The sequence below is a fragment of the Maylandia zebra genome, linkage group LG14 (assembly GCF_041146795.1).
Source record: "Maylandia zebra isolate NMK-2024a linkage group LG14, Mzebra_GT3a, whole genome shotgun sequence".
Classification (NCBI taxonomy): Eukaryota; Metazoa; Chordata; class Actinopteri; order Cichliformes; family Cichlidae; genus Maylandia; species Maylandia zebra.
The window spans coordinates 21,821,103-21,836,532 of NC_135180.1; the positions used below are offsets into that span (position 1 = coordinate 21,821,103).

Below are 15,430 nucleotides of genomic sequence, written 5' to 3' on the forward strand. Positions count from 1 at the left end.
GATTTCAGTGACTGCCAATTTTGATACTTGTTTACCATTTGTTATGGTGTGTGTGTGTGTGTGTGTGTGTCCATATATGTGAGTAACTGAGTGTGTTTGTGTGCATCTTTGCTGATTGATTTTTAATTGTATCTTACAGGTTTTTTTTTTACTGCCCAGGGACTGCAGATGGAAATTAGCTACTAATCTAAATCTGGTACAAAAATGTTTTCCCTTTATGCAAATATGTTAATGTATTTTTTTACATAGTCCCTGAAAGAAATAAAGAATAAACAAGATGTATAAATCTTTTTCTAATTCTAATTACAATGGCTGGATTAGTAATGCGATTTGTAAGAGGTTTTTTTGGTAAGTATTAACCAGCTGTTGGCACTTTTATGCTTAAGATAATACATGTGCAGTATATTAAAGTTTGCAATAGGTTGCCCAACAGAAAGCACTTTATACATCCATCAGGCAAGTCTGTTGGTATTAATATTAGATGTTATTCAGGTCTGCAGAGCGGGAAAACATATTTATCCTTGTCTCCTTGTCACCTCTTTTAGTTTTTACAGTTGCGTCAAATCCCTGCTGGTTTTTATTGATAGAAAAAAGTGCAATTTTTAAGCAGGTACTTGCGTACTCTCTCTGGTGCAGGTGGTGTGATGGACTGTTTTTTCCCTGCCTGAATCGAGTGAATCACTGCATCCTACTGACTCGGTTTTAAACTTCATTTTTTAGCATTGTCAGTCTTGAAAATCACTACATTTTCTTTAGAATAAAAAGCCATGAAAATAAAGTTTGATGTGGTGACAGACCTACATAGACTTATATTTATATAATAGGTACACATTTATCACCTTGACGTTGGGTAAGCTGTTTGTTAGGTGCTTCTGTACACTTTGGAACAAAATCTTTCACTCTGGAACACTGACCAAGAAATCAGCATTGTTTTGATCCAAGATCTTTCACTTTAAAAGACAAAAAACAAAAAAACAATGACACAGTATCAGGACATATAAAAATCTTTGTGAGACTTCTTCACTGGTTGGGCGGGGGCAGGAAATGCAGGTACTGATGTGTAACTAATGAAATGTCTTAAGAAGAAACTCTACTTCCAGCTTCTAAACAAGCTCATGTAACACATGACAAAGACAGCCTTGTGTCATCTTATTCCTTCATATAATGTTCATTCTTAGGATTGATTTGCATTTTTTGGTTTCTACGTGTGCACGCGGTGTTTCTGCACGCTGAGCTTTGTTTAGTCAATATTTAAGCAAATGCAAACAAGCTTACCGGCTGAGTTGGTTAGGCCTACCCAAGTGACAATAATGTGGTCCTGCACACTGTAGCGTAGGAGGGAGTGACTCACGCATGCGTATCAAACCCTCTGCCCCTGCCAGCGCTAAGTGACTGCTGAAAAACAAAGACATTGAGCCGCGGCTGGGAAATGTCATCAGTCATCTCTAATGGAGGAAACAGATTTCTGACAGTCAGTAGGCTTATTCTTTGAGGGGTGAAATGAGAGAACTGGCCTCGATGCTTTTTTCTGCATGTGTGTAATCAGGACTTCAGATCTCGCAACAATAAGTGAGTACGTCGGCTTTTGAGAATCCACAGGTTCCAGATGCTATCCGCCCGTTTCTAGAAAGATTTCCGCGGTGTTTCTGGATGGGTCCGTACTCAGTGACAGCAGTTATGCGCGAAGAAACTGTGGGATCACTCATGTAGTCGTCTCACATCACGGACTTGTTTATTTCCCCGAGTCGAGGAAATGATGAACTTAGTTCTTACTGTGTAAATGAGAATTGCGCATTAAGGGCTATATGAACGCTTCGGTTATTAGATGAGCGCCTCAAAATAACGATTAAAATCCAAGAAGAACCCTTTTTGAATGTGTAAATCAGAAACGCGTCTTTTCTAAGAGTTCTTGGCGTGGATTTTCAGACACGAAGAGGAAAGTTACCTGCGCTCTTATCGGCCGAGAAGAGGCGCTGTCCGTGGTCCTGAAGTCTTTTCAACAACTCCTCTGTCTCACACCAGACCTCGTGTGAAGACTACTTGAGAAAAAGACCAAGTTAAAGCGATACTGTCCTCCAGCAGCTCCACAAAGAGCTGAATATGGTAACGCAATATAAGCTTCATCGGCAAACTTTGGTACTTTTGATTTATCTTGGTAAGTATAATTCTGCAAGATGTCAAAATATCCTGTTTGACTGTGGACTTATCATTTTCTATCGTACGTTTTTATACAACAATGAGTAATCAGGGGCCTTGGCAGTGGCTTGCGAACCACACAGGAAGCTGTGAACTCAAAACCCAGTTTCAGAGCAGTCCCATTGGTCTGCAGAGCCCTTCACTGCTTAATGTTGTCAGCATTTAAGGGAAATGAATAGAATCATTGAAGAGAGGCCACTGGGGTTAAGTTTCTTCACTTTCCCCATTTCCTCTGTCCCCTTCATGCCTTCCTCTCTATTTCTCTGCTCTGTTTCCATGTGTTTGTGTGAGCCCTCAGCTTTAAAAAAAAGAGAGAGAGGATAGAATCAATGTTTGTCACTGTCAGCCCAGCGGGCTTTGGGTTATATAAGAGCACTGGGCCCAGTCACATAAACACAAGTAATGTGTCTTTGTGATTATAATCCACTGAATTTTTTTTCTTGCATATGTTTACTCACTTCCTACGCCTCTCCCAATATTCTTCTACCACTAATGCATTTATATTTCAATTAGCTCCTCCCTTTTGTATTATTTCCCTCTTCCTACACTACCCACAGTTTCTGCACTCCCTCTATCCATTTATTCCTCCCACTGCTAGTAAATACGAATGGGCAGAGGCCATCATTAGGGCTTGAATTTGCTATCAATATTGTGACTTAAGTGTCTCCAATGGCCCACAGAGCTTTATAAACCAGTTTATCTTTTTAATGCTCACTGACTTTGCATCTGGTTCAACATTGGGTTCAGTGTGAGACCCGATGACCACCACACATCAGTGGGTCATTAAGTTATTACAAAGCATTAAAACTGTTCTAGCATGTGTTTATGAATAACTAAAAAATGATGCATCGCGGCAGATTCTACAGAATGCTTGGAATTTGATCAGTAATAAGTGCATCTTTAAAGGGACATTTGACACCTAAAAACAAATACACTATATATTTTGTTTCCTCTTTCCATTGTGTTGGTCAGTTTTAAGAAAGTACATTTTTGCAAAATCGAATACATAAGTATTTGTTTTATTTTAAACCTTTGGAAAGCACATTCTTAATGTTTAGTGGGTTCAGCTTGTCACATCATTCATGTATAAAAAAATATGGTCATGGTAAAAAGAAGGTGAACCCTCTGAAAATGAACCCAATTCTAAGGTTTTAGATAACAGAATATAGCAAAAGTGTATCTAGTCTTTACCAGGTCTTAAAATTAGGTAAATAGAACCTAACATGTACAGCAGTACATGTTAGACTGTTATTGATTTGCCAAAAACTAAGCTAAAAGAAGCAGTCGGTAGCTTATAGAACCAATTAATTCACTTTCCTTTCAGTTCACTTTTATTTATATAGCAGCAAATCATAACTTCAGCTGCCTCGGGGTGCTTTATATTGTAAGGTAAAGACCTTACAATAATACAGAGAAATCCCCAACAATCAGACAACCCCCCTTTGAGCATGCACCTGACAGTGGGAAAGAAACTCTGTGCCATTGTAGTCTTAAAATAATCTTAACATTTAATGATTGACTTCAGACTGTTAAGAAAAGACCTAATAACCCTGCCCAGATTGATGGACAGTAACAGTTGCTTCTCCATTGCCGATGTCTTTCTTCCTTGGCTTTGTGTTAACTCACGCCTGAATGCTCCAGATGATCAATTAATCGAGTATGTTTGATTTGCAGCACCTGGCCTTTTAACTCATATGGAGGCAGTAAGAGTGTATGTTGTTTTTCACACGTAGCTTCTGCATTTTGGATTAGTTTTTGTAAGGAAATAATGACACAGTGTAGGATGTCATGTTTTCTAGTTTATCTTGGTTGTATTTGTTGAATTTAAAGACCTGCTAAGGATGAGATTATTTTTAATTATATTCTTATGTGTGAAACCAAAGAGGGTGTGCTTTCTTTTTTTCTACTCTTTTTCTCTCTCTCTTTTTTTTTTTTTACAATTACATTGCGGTAAACTAAATATATGTAACCTTTCCATGCTTCTCAAGTCCACCTGTGCATGCCGGTATGTGTCGATGTCCAGTCAGACACAGAAGCAATTGTGGGAAAAGCCATGAAGTTGACCTGCATCTCCTGTTTGAAGAGGGAGGAGGTCACCGTAAAGACATTTGTAAAATGGCTTTACACCCCAAGTCCAACAAAAGGCAAAAATATTTCATATCTTGTAAGTTGTTTCTACGTTATTGTAAATGATCTAGCACATTGGGATTTTGCTCACACTGTATGTGCATTTAATTAATGCCTGCACACTTTTCCTTTCTCCTAGATATACGAATATAACACTAACAATTCCAATGTGGACGATAATCCATTTAAGGACCGTCTAAACTGGAACGGAAGCAAGGACTTACAAGAGGTCTCCATTGAAATCCGTAATGTCACCCATAATGACAGTGGTTTGTATACCTGTGAAATTCGTCGTTTGTTTGACTTTGAACTATACACTCCAGTCTTCGAAGTAAACAAGACCATCAACCTGACTGTGAAGGAGAAAGGTATGCCTAAATGTAAAATTCTTGCACGCTATCCACCTGTGTCCTGTGCTCAACTTTAGCTCTTTTTTCCACATCAGTAACACGAAATAAGTCAAATATAAATGGAAACTAAAAAGCTAGTAATGACTGATATGATGAAAAATCTCTCTCTCAAATATCTTCCCAGCATTAGTTTGTGTATGTTCCATTTTCCCCACATGCTCTAATATTAACAGGGCAGATTTGTTTTTGTTAACGAGTATTCTCCAAACTCACTTAATGAAAAGAGTTTGCAAATGCAGTACACCTTAAGTGACGATTCCACTGTAGACCTGCACATTTAACACTGAGATGAGAGAAAGACTAGTCTGTGTTTTATGTTTATTTATGTTGCACAAATCACCAACAGTAGATAAAAAAATAGTACATCTAATATTGTGTGTGTGAACGCAGTCTGCCACTAACTGCACCGCTTTCCTTCTTTCCCCCTTTCTTGTGACTGCACTGGTTTAAAAGGAATAACTGTGTGTTGTTTTGTCTGCCTTTATTGTCCATCAAAGCTTTCTTCTGTTGTCAGTGAAGGTGTTAATTCAAACCAGCTACTTTGCTATCTATAATAAGGGGTAATGTATTCTGCTTCCTGAATGCTTGGCTTGCTGAATGTGTCATGTTCCACCTTAATCGAATATACCCTACGTATATTTGAAATTACTCAACTCTCCCCATTTCTCTAACCTTACATTTTCTATATATGCTTGCACATAACATATTGTGAGCTATCAGGCGATAGGCTAGTTTGATTTAAAGAGTTTGCACCCATAAAAAGAAGACTGAAGAATAGAGTACAGTTACCGGTAGATTGTTTTTATTATATTCACAGCCTGTCCTCCATATTTCACAGAACAGTTGTTTCAGATTTCAAAAAGCCTGCAGCTAGTGCACTGTACACTAGACCATGGTTACATTAATGTTGCAGTAATGGCATCCATAGTGGTAGAATGGATTACTTCGTGGCTGACATATCCATGCTTTCCCATCAAAGGGATTATATTTCACTAATATTCTCCTTTTGCTGGGGCTGCTGAATCAAATCAGAAAAAGCTGTCAGCTGTCTGGTCAGCAGGCTTTCTGGAATTTGTTATACACTAAGTGACACAGTGGTTCACAGTCACTCGTTATGAAAACAAATGAAGGACAATAAAAGGAAAACTTTCTTTAACAGCCGAAGGTGCCCATGTGCACTTTGAAACAGCTTCCGCTTGCTTGTAATCCCTCTTCTTGCTCTTAATGGGTTGTTAATGGGATGCTGTTCTAATGGTCTTCCATTGTAAACAATGGACAGAAAGCAATAAATGAGAAAGCATTTTCAATAGGATGTTGACAAGATATCAAACAAGATATTTGTTTGATTTCACTGACTGGATATTGAATTATCAGTAAAATAAACTATCTGTTGAACCGCAGTGACATTAAAACCACCTGTCGAGTACTTTGTATGCCTGCTCTGGGGGTGCCTTTGTCTCACGATAATAAATAAGCAGCAGATTCCTTAGTACCTGCAGGATGGTGCCTCCATAGGTGGGGCTTGTTCTCGTTCTTCACCTGCATGGTTAATTTGGAGGGAGTTTGGAGGCAGTGCCTTGGGCTCGTTCTTAATTAGTTTTATTGTGTAGCCATATGTTCTATAATGTCTATGCTGGTGAAGAGCGTCATAGTTGTATACAAGACTCGCAGAATTTAATCCCAGCAGGCATTGTGAATGGTTTTAATGTTGCAGCTAATCTCAGTGTATATTAAGTATGTAATATTTAGAATAGGACTGGATGATTTATGTGCTATTACTTATTCCAGAAGCATCTCAGAATGGCTAATGAGCAGAAGAGGATTGTTTACAAGGAACAAAAGCCGTTCTGGTGTCAAAAACAGCATGCAATTATTTTTATGACAGATTCTAAAGTTAGAGTATGTTTCACGCTCTGAGAACCTCTGTGACATTGCATATTCATCCTATTTTCATACTTAAAGATACCCTGTGGAGATTTAGTGTTTTTATATGCAGATTTAGGTCGAATGTTCGATAGAGATGTTTGCATACACATATGTAACAACAAGATAAGCTCTGCAACAAAACAGTGAACACTGTTAGGAAATGTTTGGTATAAAAGCAGCCTTGCAAAATCTCCACTGGGCACCTTTAACTCTGTAGGGTCTTTTTCATTATATTACAGGTATGGCCATAATATTATGAATGCAACATGAAGTAGTTTCTGCATCACTTTTTAAGAGTATCTACAGTCAGGATGCTCCTGAATAAAACACCTTTGTTTGCTTTATTGTTGTAGCTGCATAACCATATTTATTATTTGTTTAATTGGATTTGTTCTTCAGTGAAAGACATAAGACAATGCATTAAAAAATTATGTATGACAAATGATTGTGGATCAGCAGTGTTGTACAAGATCAGGTCTCTTCTGCTTTTTTCTGCTCGCGGTATTCCAAGGAAGCATGCATAATGAATAATACATGTGCTTTGCCACTGTTTTAACTCTGCAGCCAGTGACGACACCACTGCAATCTACTCTGAGATCATGATGTATGTGTTGCTGGTGTTCTTGACCTTCTGGCTGTTGGTAGAAATGGTCTACTGCTACAGGAAGATCTCCAAGTTTGATGAGCAGGCCCAGGACACAGCGTGAGTCTCATGTACAGATGCACAGACAGATAAATGTTAGCAGGGATGTGACTGAACAGCGAATTTAAACAGCGTGTGTCCTGAACACAACCATGACGTCACATTTTCAGATATTTATGCGTTATGAGTCAAAACTCAGCAGTGGGTTTACATTAATTTGAAAGTCTGAAGTCACCAAGGAAGTGCACAAATAGCTGTAAGTGTGTATTTGCTTAGGACTTCTGGTTACATAATTGTAATTTAAAATCTAAAAAATATGGTGGGTAGGGAAATGAGATTTAAGAGTCAATCGGGGAAGAAAGGGACTGAGAGTGAAGGAATGAGGCAGGGGGGCAAACACACAGACAGAGAAGTAATTCAGTCCATCAGTTTGTAACCCTCCTGCAACACTAATCTGTCTTTTACCTAAACTGCTGACTGCTCTTTTTTTCTAAACAACCTTTTAACATCCGTGATGGATTTTCAGCTCCATCAGTGACGGGCATTTTGCATCGCCTTGTCAGTAATGTCAAAGACCCAAATGCACCTTTATAGTCAGCTCCCACTGGATTTTAGTGGTGCCAGCTAACCTTCACAACCCACAGTTACAACTTTTGTACAGGGACCTTATGTCCTGAAGAGAGCAATCATGCATGTGCTGATCCGGTTATTTTTATTTTGCAAACACTTATTGAATCTGCTACACTACATATCTGCTTCCTTCAGTGACAGATTAAGTCCACGTACTGCACAATATGCACAACATTGCTGAATATTCACAAGACCCAATATCCAGGGTTTAGACATATTACAACATAATAAATAGTGAAGTGTTTCTGTGAGCTAATATATTTCAAAGAACTATATTTTCAACTAAATTTGAAACTAAACTTCTCTAAAAATATTCGGTTATTCATTGGCTTTCTATTTTACTATTAGCACTAACAGGTAATTAAGAGTTATTGGAAGTGGCAGAATTAAAATGCAGAACTTTTCTCACAGTTTTCAAACTTTAGAAAACAGTCATGTACTATCTCATATTTGTGTAGTGACAAATGTAATCAAGCACAAAATTAAAAATTACAGCATTATTGGCCAGTGAGGCCAATGTTTCAGTGTTGTCAGATAGACAGACACACAGACAGATAGACGGACTTTGGGGCTATTTTGTAATCAGTATTGTTTTTTAATATGGTTTAATTTAAATAGCAGTAAATCACTGACACTTCTTGGTCGCTGAGTTTTACAAAGTAGGTATTACAATCTGTGTTTTCCTGAAGCATTTAGGTTCAATTTTATGAACAGTAGACAAATTGACAGATAAATTAATAGTCCAATTATCAAAAAATAAAATGCTCCAAAAATTCAAAATATCAAGGCAACCTGATTCAAAGGCTTTCTGAGTTTTCTTATCTGTTGATATTCTAAGATTTATGCATTTCGATGTCCTCAGCAGCTTGAATTTTCTTCTTCTTTCGCGGTGTGCATTGTGTTTTCTCCTAGTTGTGAATTGGGGACCTTTTGTGTCTCAATCACACTTTTAATTTCCAATTTAAACAATTTTACTTTTTTAATTTTGTTTGGAAAATGAATTGCCCCCATGAATTAAATACAAGTGGCTCCACTGATTCTGGTGAACCATCGGAAATATAGGAGAAACCAAAAGTTCCATCCATCCATTTCCTTCCGGCCCAGGTGTCGTAGGGCGAGAGGAAATGGGACACGCTGAACCAAAGAAAGACATACAACCATTCGCACACTGGGCAATTTAAAATAACCAGTTGTTATGGGAGGAAACACATAGACACAGAAAGGACCTTCTCATTATCAAGTAACAGTGCCACACCCCCAAAAACGAAAAGTTGTAAAGCAAAAGAAAGAAGCTTTTTAATTTAAAGTCAACCGCAACAGTCAAAAAGCTCAGAAATCTCAAAAAACTATTAGATCTGAGTTTTCTCAGCTGTAATACTGTAGCCTTGTCACCAGTGTTGGTCAAGTTACTTGAAAAAAGTAATCAGTAACTAATTACTGATTACTCCCCCCAAAAAGTAATCCCGTTACTTTACTGATTACTTATTTTCAAAAGTAATTAATTACTTAGTTACTTAGTTACTTAGTTACTTTTTAAAAACACGATTTACAACCTGAAGAGGTGATAAAGTGATAGATCTTTCAGCCCAATTCTACTTTTTCTACATAATCCATCATACAAAATGTAATCAAATGGAAAAGTCTCTTTTTTTAACTTGTTTTATCAGTTTTAATCTTTTAACTTTATGCATCAAGCAAAACATTTAATTATATGCAACATTCTCTGACTTGAATAAATTAGTTTAACATTTAAACCTATTTTCTACACATTCCAGCACATAAAATAAAATATTTTTTGTGTTTTCACTCACTCTTTCAAACAGATGCAAGTAAAACACAGCAGAAAATAAATAAAGTCAAAGACTCAGCGGTCCTTTTGCTCTATTTTCACCTGTAAAGCAGGAGCAGGGTAGGCGGAGGGTTACCCTGGTGTAGGTGTGCTGCGGTCAGTTGAAGAATCTGCGCGAGTGTCTCTGTGAGTTTCCCATCACGTCGTAGCTACTCGGTGCTTGCTTGGAAGTTTAGGGGTTTTTTTCGCTGTAAAAAGAAGTTTTCTTCCCACGCACGATGGACACTAATGTTTTTGTCACTTTTTATGGAATCAAACTCAAAGTAAGGTCAGTACTTCCACACTTTAAACGCTGCACGCTCATACTCTCTCCCGCACTCGATATATTATCCATTGTTGATCTGCACACAGCTGCTGTCACCAACGTCGCACTTGCTTACGTCACTGTCATGAGACATTCTCGCAAAAAAAAAATCACGGTTTTAGTAACGCAGTAACGCAGCGTTCCTACGGGAAAGTAACGGTAATCTAATTACCGATTTTGCAATAGTAATCCCTTCCTTTACTCGTTACTTGAAAAAAGTAATCAGATTACAGTAACGCGTTACAAGTAACGCGTTACTGCCCATCTCTGCTTGTCACTACCTGTAGCTGAAAGACTGCATAGGCTTTGGCCATTAGCCATTAGTGACCCTTATGACAACACAGAAGGTCTACCCACTCAAAGAATGCCATATGTAGCACAAGTAGGACATTTTGAGATTACCTTTTGTGATGCATTAGTGGTTGAGAACGTATTAGTCATGTCCCTAAAGGAGAAGATAGGAGGCAACGATGTGATCTGTCAAAGAGTTAAATTAGGCTATTTCTGAAATGTGCTTACAGTCACAAAACTCGTTTCACTTGTATAAAGTGTTCTTCATCTACACACTTTCAGTGCAGCTCTTTTGAATTGGGAGCATATTCAGTGCAAGTACTGTGTTTTGTTTTTTTAAACATTCTGATGGTTGGCTGTAAAATGCTGAATTAGGATGTCACATCTTGCACATCTTGATGTGCCTTCCACGCAGTCCCTAGGGCACTGCTCGGATTAGATATTTTTTATCTGGTAAAACTCATTCCTTAATTTCTGTGAATTAGAGTCACATTTTCACGCTTCAATAAACAAAACGGAAATTCAGAATTGTTGCACTGTCATGAGCACTAAGTAGCTGTGGTGTGTGGTGCTAGAGAGGCCCATAGCACCAGGTCTTAGACACACCTCTGTTTTTCTGCCAATCTGCCCACAGGACAAACTACCTAGCCATTCCCTCTGAGCAGAAAGACAATCCAGCCGCTCCTGTTACAGAATAACAGTGGTTTTCAATGACACGGTATTTTATATGTGATTCTCTCATCCCAATTCTAATCACTGAAATCATCCCTTGTCTTTCAATTCATGTGTTTGTACCTTTATCACTCATAATTGTGCAGCTCTGTGGAGGAGTCTGCTGCTTCAACACCCCTTGTGCCCTTCTTTCTCATCCCCTTCAAAGGGGCTTTCATTTCTGACATTTAAAAAAAACAACAAAAAAAACGGCCTCACTTAATCACGAATCCTCCATTTTTATTCAGTCACCATTCAGTGTCCAATCTGTCCCACTTTCAATGATTTTCCATTAGGAACGATTGCACATAATTAATGCAAGCAGTGTTGAATGAAGTATCTGAAAGTGTGGGGAATGTAAGCATGTTCATTTTAGATATATTGATTTCTAGCACATTGAATGTTATGCACAGTTGCATGTTTAGGATGTAGGTGTCACAGTACTGTGCAAAAGTCTTGAACCATTTATTTGCATTTTGCAAGGAAATTGGAAAATGGATGCAGGTATTTACTTTACCTTTACTTGACCAACTTGATCTTTACTCTTTAACAGCCTGAACTCTTAAACAAGCTTTCTTGTCATTTATTTAAGCAACTTTAGGAATAGTTCTCCAGGCTTCTTGAAGGACTTTCAAAGCTGTTCTTTGGACATTGGGTGCCTTTTGTTCTGTTTGTTGTCAAGATGATCCCCCCCCCCCCCCCCCCCCCCCTCACACACACACACACACACACACACACACACACACACACACACACACACACACACACTTTAATAACTTGGAGGTCCAGGCTCTGGGGAGGCGAATTCATGACTAAAAGTGTGTCATTGTGTGTTTTCCTATTCACGTATGCTTTTTTTAGTAGCATGTCTGGTATCATTTTCATGACAATTTCTTGATAGTATTGCATGTTGGATCAAACTCTGATGGTATTTTTTTGCATTTGTAATACCATCAAGTTTGACAAGATACCGCTTGCTAAAATGCCTCCCCAAACAATGACAGAGCCTCCACTGTGCTTTAGCTGCAATCACTCATTGTTTCTCTTGACCTCCTCCATGCCTACTGACATTGCCTTGTTGCCAGTTCAGTACAGTTCTTTTGTAATTTGGCAGACCTCAGCCTTTTCTCCCCATCCTTGACAACAACCCTTCCACTGAGACCTCTTCTGATGAGGTTTCAGTGAACAGTAGATGGATCAACTGAATTCTGATCTCACTTCCTGTGTCAGGTCTTTGCTGGATTTCTTCGTGTCATGTTATATGTAGACAAAACACAGACTGGTCCATCCCTTGAACTAGGGGTCTTTTTTATGAATGATTCAAATGTCATTGTTAAGTGGCTTAAGAAAACATTCCTCTGAAAATGTTGATGTTCAAGGACCGAATTAAAAATAGAATAGAATAGAATACCCCTTTATTGTCATTGTACATGTACAACAAAATTATGGGTGCTCCACGCCAACTGAGAAGGAATAATATTATAAGTAAGACAGCAGGAATAAATTACAAACAGGAGAAATTTATACAATCAAGAGGAATGTACAATATACAAAATGATAGAAGAGAACAAAGTGCTTGGAAGTAGTGCAAAAGACCTGACCTCCAGAGGTGGCGGAGGGCAGCCAATTATTTTTGAGTGGTGTTAATTACCCTCTGTGCAGCCTTCCTGTTCTTAGTAGCCCCTGCGTTCCAAACACCAGGAAGAGGGCACGCTGTCCACTGAGGAGCGGTAGAAGGACAGCAGCAGCTTCTGGTTCAGGACATGGAAAAAGTGCAGGCGCTGCCGAGCCTTCTTTACCAAGGAAAGTCTGGCACCTTGGAGGAAAAAAATATAAAGAAATGAGGGGAAGCTCAAAGCTTTTGCACAGTAATGTGTGGTGTTGTAAAACTGGATAAGGATAAGCATGTTTTCTGTTCTCCTTAGGTATTGACCAATAACAGTGGGACATCGGTTTCATCAACCCTATCTGTGTCACTATGAAGATATGATTACTCCCAGGCAGCGATGGGAATCCTGCCAACTGACTGCCCCTGTGTATCGACTGTGTCTTGTGAGGAGCCAGTCAAAAATGTCCAAGTGCTCAGTTTTTCTCCTGCCTTTCCTCTCCAGTGTTTTTTTTTAACCTTTGTGCAAGGCGTCTCTAAAAATCAAGTGCTTTCACAGTTACATCAGGTTAAAGAACACAAATGTCATTGTACTGCACTTTTTATCAGAGAATTACAAGCCATTCTTCATTTGGACAGAGCAGTGAGCGGACTAACTAAAGAATTTCTTGGTAGTTAGTAGTGCGTCTGTGATTTATATGACCTATAAACAGATATGATCCCAGAAAATGTCCTAGTCTGTTATGTACATCTTGTATACTGAATATATACTACTTTTTCAGTTCTTTTTTTTAAGTTTTCTTACAATTTTATACCATGCTGAGATTTTTGGGTCACAGTTTTATTTGTATTGGCCAAAAGTCTTTTTAAGGAAACTAAAATGTGCAGCTTTTATATTGTATGGGGCCTGCATTTGTCTTTTTTTTTTTTTTTTTTTGCTGTAACAAAATGAAGTGTAATACAAAAATGGAGTGTAAATATGCATAAAATACTGTTTCAAATCACACACTTTTAGCTGGTCTGAACTGATAAATTTCTTATACTCTCCTCTGTAAAAATCTCATAGCCACACTGAGCTCTGGTCTTGAAGTATATTCTATAGGTCAAGTCTTGCTTCATACAGTTAATCTGAAGTTTGTACTCAATGCTTTGACTGTTGCTGTTCTACAGTAGCATTGCTATTGAGACTAAATGTGTGCCTCTTTCTATAATACAGCACTGTAGAACTTTATATACTTTGTGATTCATTCCACCATGTTGGTTTTGTCTGTTACACATATAAAATATGCCATGTTTCAGTGAGCTGCTTTTAAATATCAAATACAATGGATTCCACAATCTGTGTTAAAGCTTTTCTGTTGTTGCTGACTGAAAACCTTTACTAATACTGTGACATTTAAAGTTATTCATATTCAGGGGCCGGACTACTTTGACTGGTACCCAATTTCCAGAATAAGGGGGATGTGCAGGGCTGTAGTAAGTACAGAAAACAGGTCTGGCCCGGATCCGGCATCAAGCTGACACTTCTGACTGCCAGGTCTGGCAATGATGGCACTATTTATGTTCCTATTTTCCTATTTTAGTTAGAAGACCCAAATACGATGTTGCAATACTATACTGCTATGGCCAACGTTTCAAATTAACAGGTTTGTGAGTGGCCACTTTATCCAAAACCTAGTGAGGGTTTACTCATGTTTACCACTGAGTGGCTGTAGCTCAGGCATTAGAGCAGATCACCTACTGATTGGAAGGTTAGTGGTTCGATCCCTGGCTCCCCCAGTTTCCATGTCAAGACTATGAATGTAATTAGGAACCACTCAGTTTAGAGAAAATGTGTGATTAGGCAAATGTAGAGAATAAAGAAGCGCTATATAAGACTCAGTCCAGTCATGTTACTTTTGCACTATTATGTTCCGGCACATGTTGTTTTTACATGGCTTGATTATTACATGGGCCAGCATAGGACCACCAGTGTGTCTGCAACTGGCCCATGTGTGGGCCACCTCTGGCAAACCTGATCTGGTGCAGGTGCAAGAGAGCCTATAGAGGTGGAGGTGTGCTCTGGAGAGAAGAGGAAAGATAGCCAGTTCAAGCAAGACAGAATATATGTGTGTAAATGAGAGGGAGAAGGCTGGAAAGCTGAAGGTGCGTAGTGCAGCCGCAGTGAGGGTAGATGAGTTTAAATACCTGGGGTCAACCATTCAAAGAACAAACGGAGCACAAGAAAAAGGAAGAGTGGTAGAGTGGGTGGAGACACGTGTTAGGGGTTATTTGTGACAGAAAGATAGCAGCTAGAGATAAGTCAAAGTTTATTTCTAAAGCACATAAAAAACAAAAACACTAAACAAACAACAACCCTAAATAATACTGTGTTTGTTCAACTAGAATGGAAAGCACCTGAGAATAAGTATTATTTAAATCTGTTTTAAAATGATTGAGAGACTCTTGCGTGAAAATGATGCATGGAATGGTGAAATTAATGCATTTGGCGATTAGACTCCGATGAACCATTGTGGCTGAACAAAATACCAACGGAGATAGGATATAGGACAGGAACCCCCAGAGTCTAGGCCAGGGGTCTGCAACCTTTCACACTTGGACCCGGTTTCCACGCAAAAGAAAACACTGGGAGCCGCAAATACTTTTTGAAATCTAAAATGAAGATAACACTGTATATATTGTGTTTTTTTTTTTTTTTTACCTTTATGCTTTGTGTGAACAACTAAAGTAAGTAAGT

At 38.5% G+C, this 15,430-nt stretch overlaps 1 protein-coding gene across 3 annotated transcripts; it reads left to right on the forward strand.

The window, feature by feature from the left end:
• Positions 1 to 1,379: 1,379 nt before the first annotated feature.
• On the forward strand, positions 1,380 to 14,031 carry scn3b (sodium channel, voltage-gated, type III, beta). Of its 3 annotated transcripts, XM_024804814.2 has the most exons (7): positions 1,380 to 1,569; positions 1,927 to 2,155; positions 4,185 to 4,360; positions 4,463 to 4,691; positions 7,224 to 7,362; positions 11,011 to 11,094; positions 13,013 to 14,031. In XM_024804814.2, exons 2-6 carry the CDS (start codon positions 2,101 to 2,103, stop codon positions 11,072 to 11,074), a joined length of 663 nt encoding a protein of 220 aa, XP_024660582.1. In that variant the 5' UTR covers positions 1,380 to 1,569; positions 1,927 to 2,100; the 3' UTR covers positions 11,075 to 11,094; positions 13,013 to 14,031. The 3 variants fall into 3 exon arrangements, with proteins under 3 accessions (XP_024660582.1, XP_024660581.1, XP_014262842.1); XM_024804813.2 differs by having other exon boundaries at positions 1,380 to 2,155; XM_014407356.3 differs by lacking the exon at positions 11,011 to 11,094 and having other exon boundaries at positions 1,380 to 2,155.
• The last annotated feature ends 1,399 nt before the right edge of the window (positions 14,032 to 15,430 follow it).

Coding starts and splice junctions, on each gene's coding strand:
- scn3b (XM_024804813.2), top strand. CDS start 2,101: ATGGTAACGCAATATAAGCTTCATCGGCAAACTTTGGTACTTTTGATT. Junction 2,156..4,184: donor GGTACTTTTGATTTATCTTG/GTAAGTATAATT, acceptor ATGCTTCTCAAG/TCCACCTGTGCATGCCGGTA. Junction 4,361..4,462: donor GCAAAAATATTTCATATCTT/GTAAGTTGTTTC, acceptor CCTTTCTCCTAG/ATATACGAATATAACACTAA.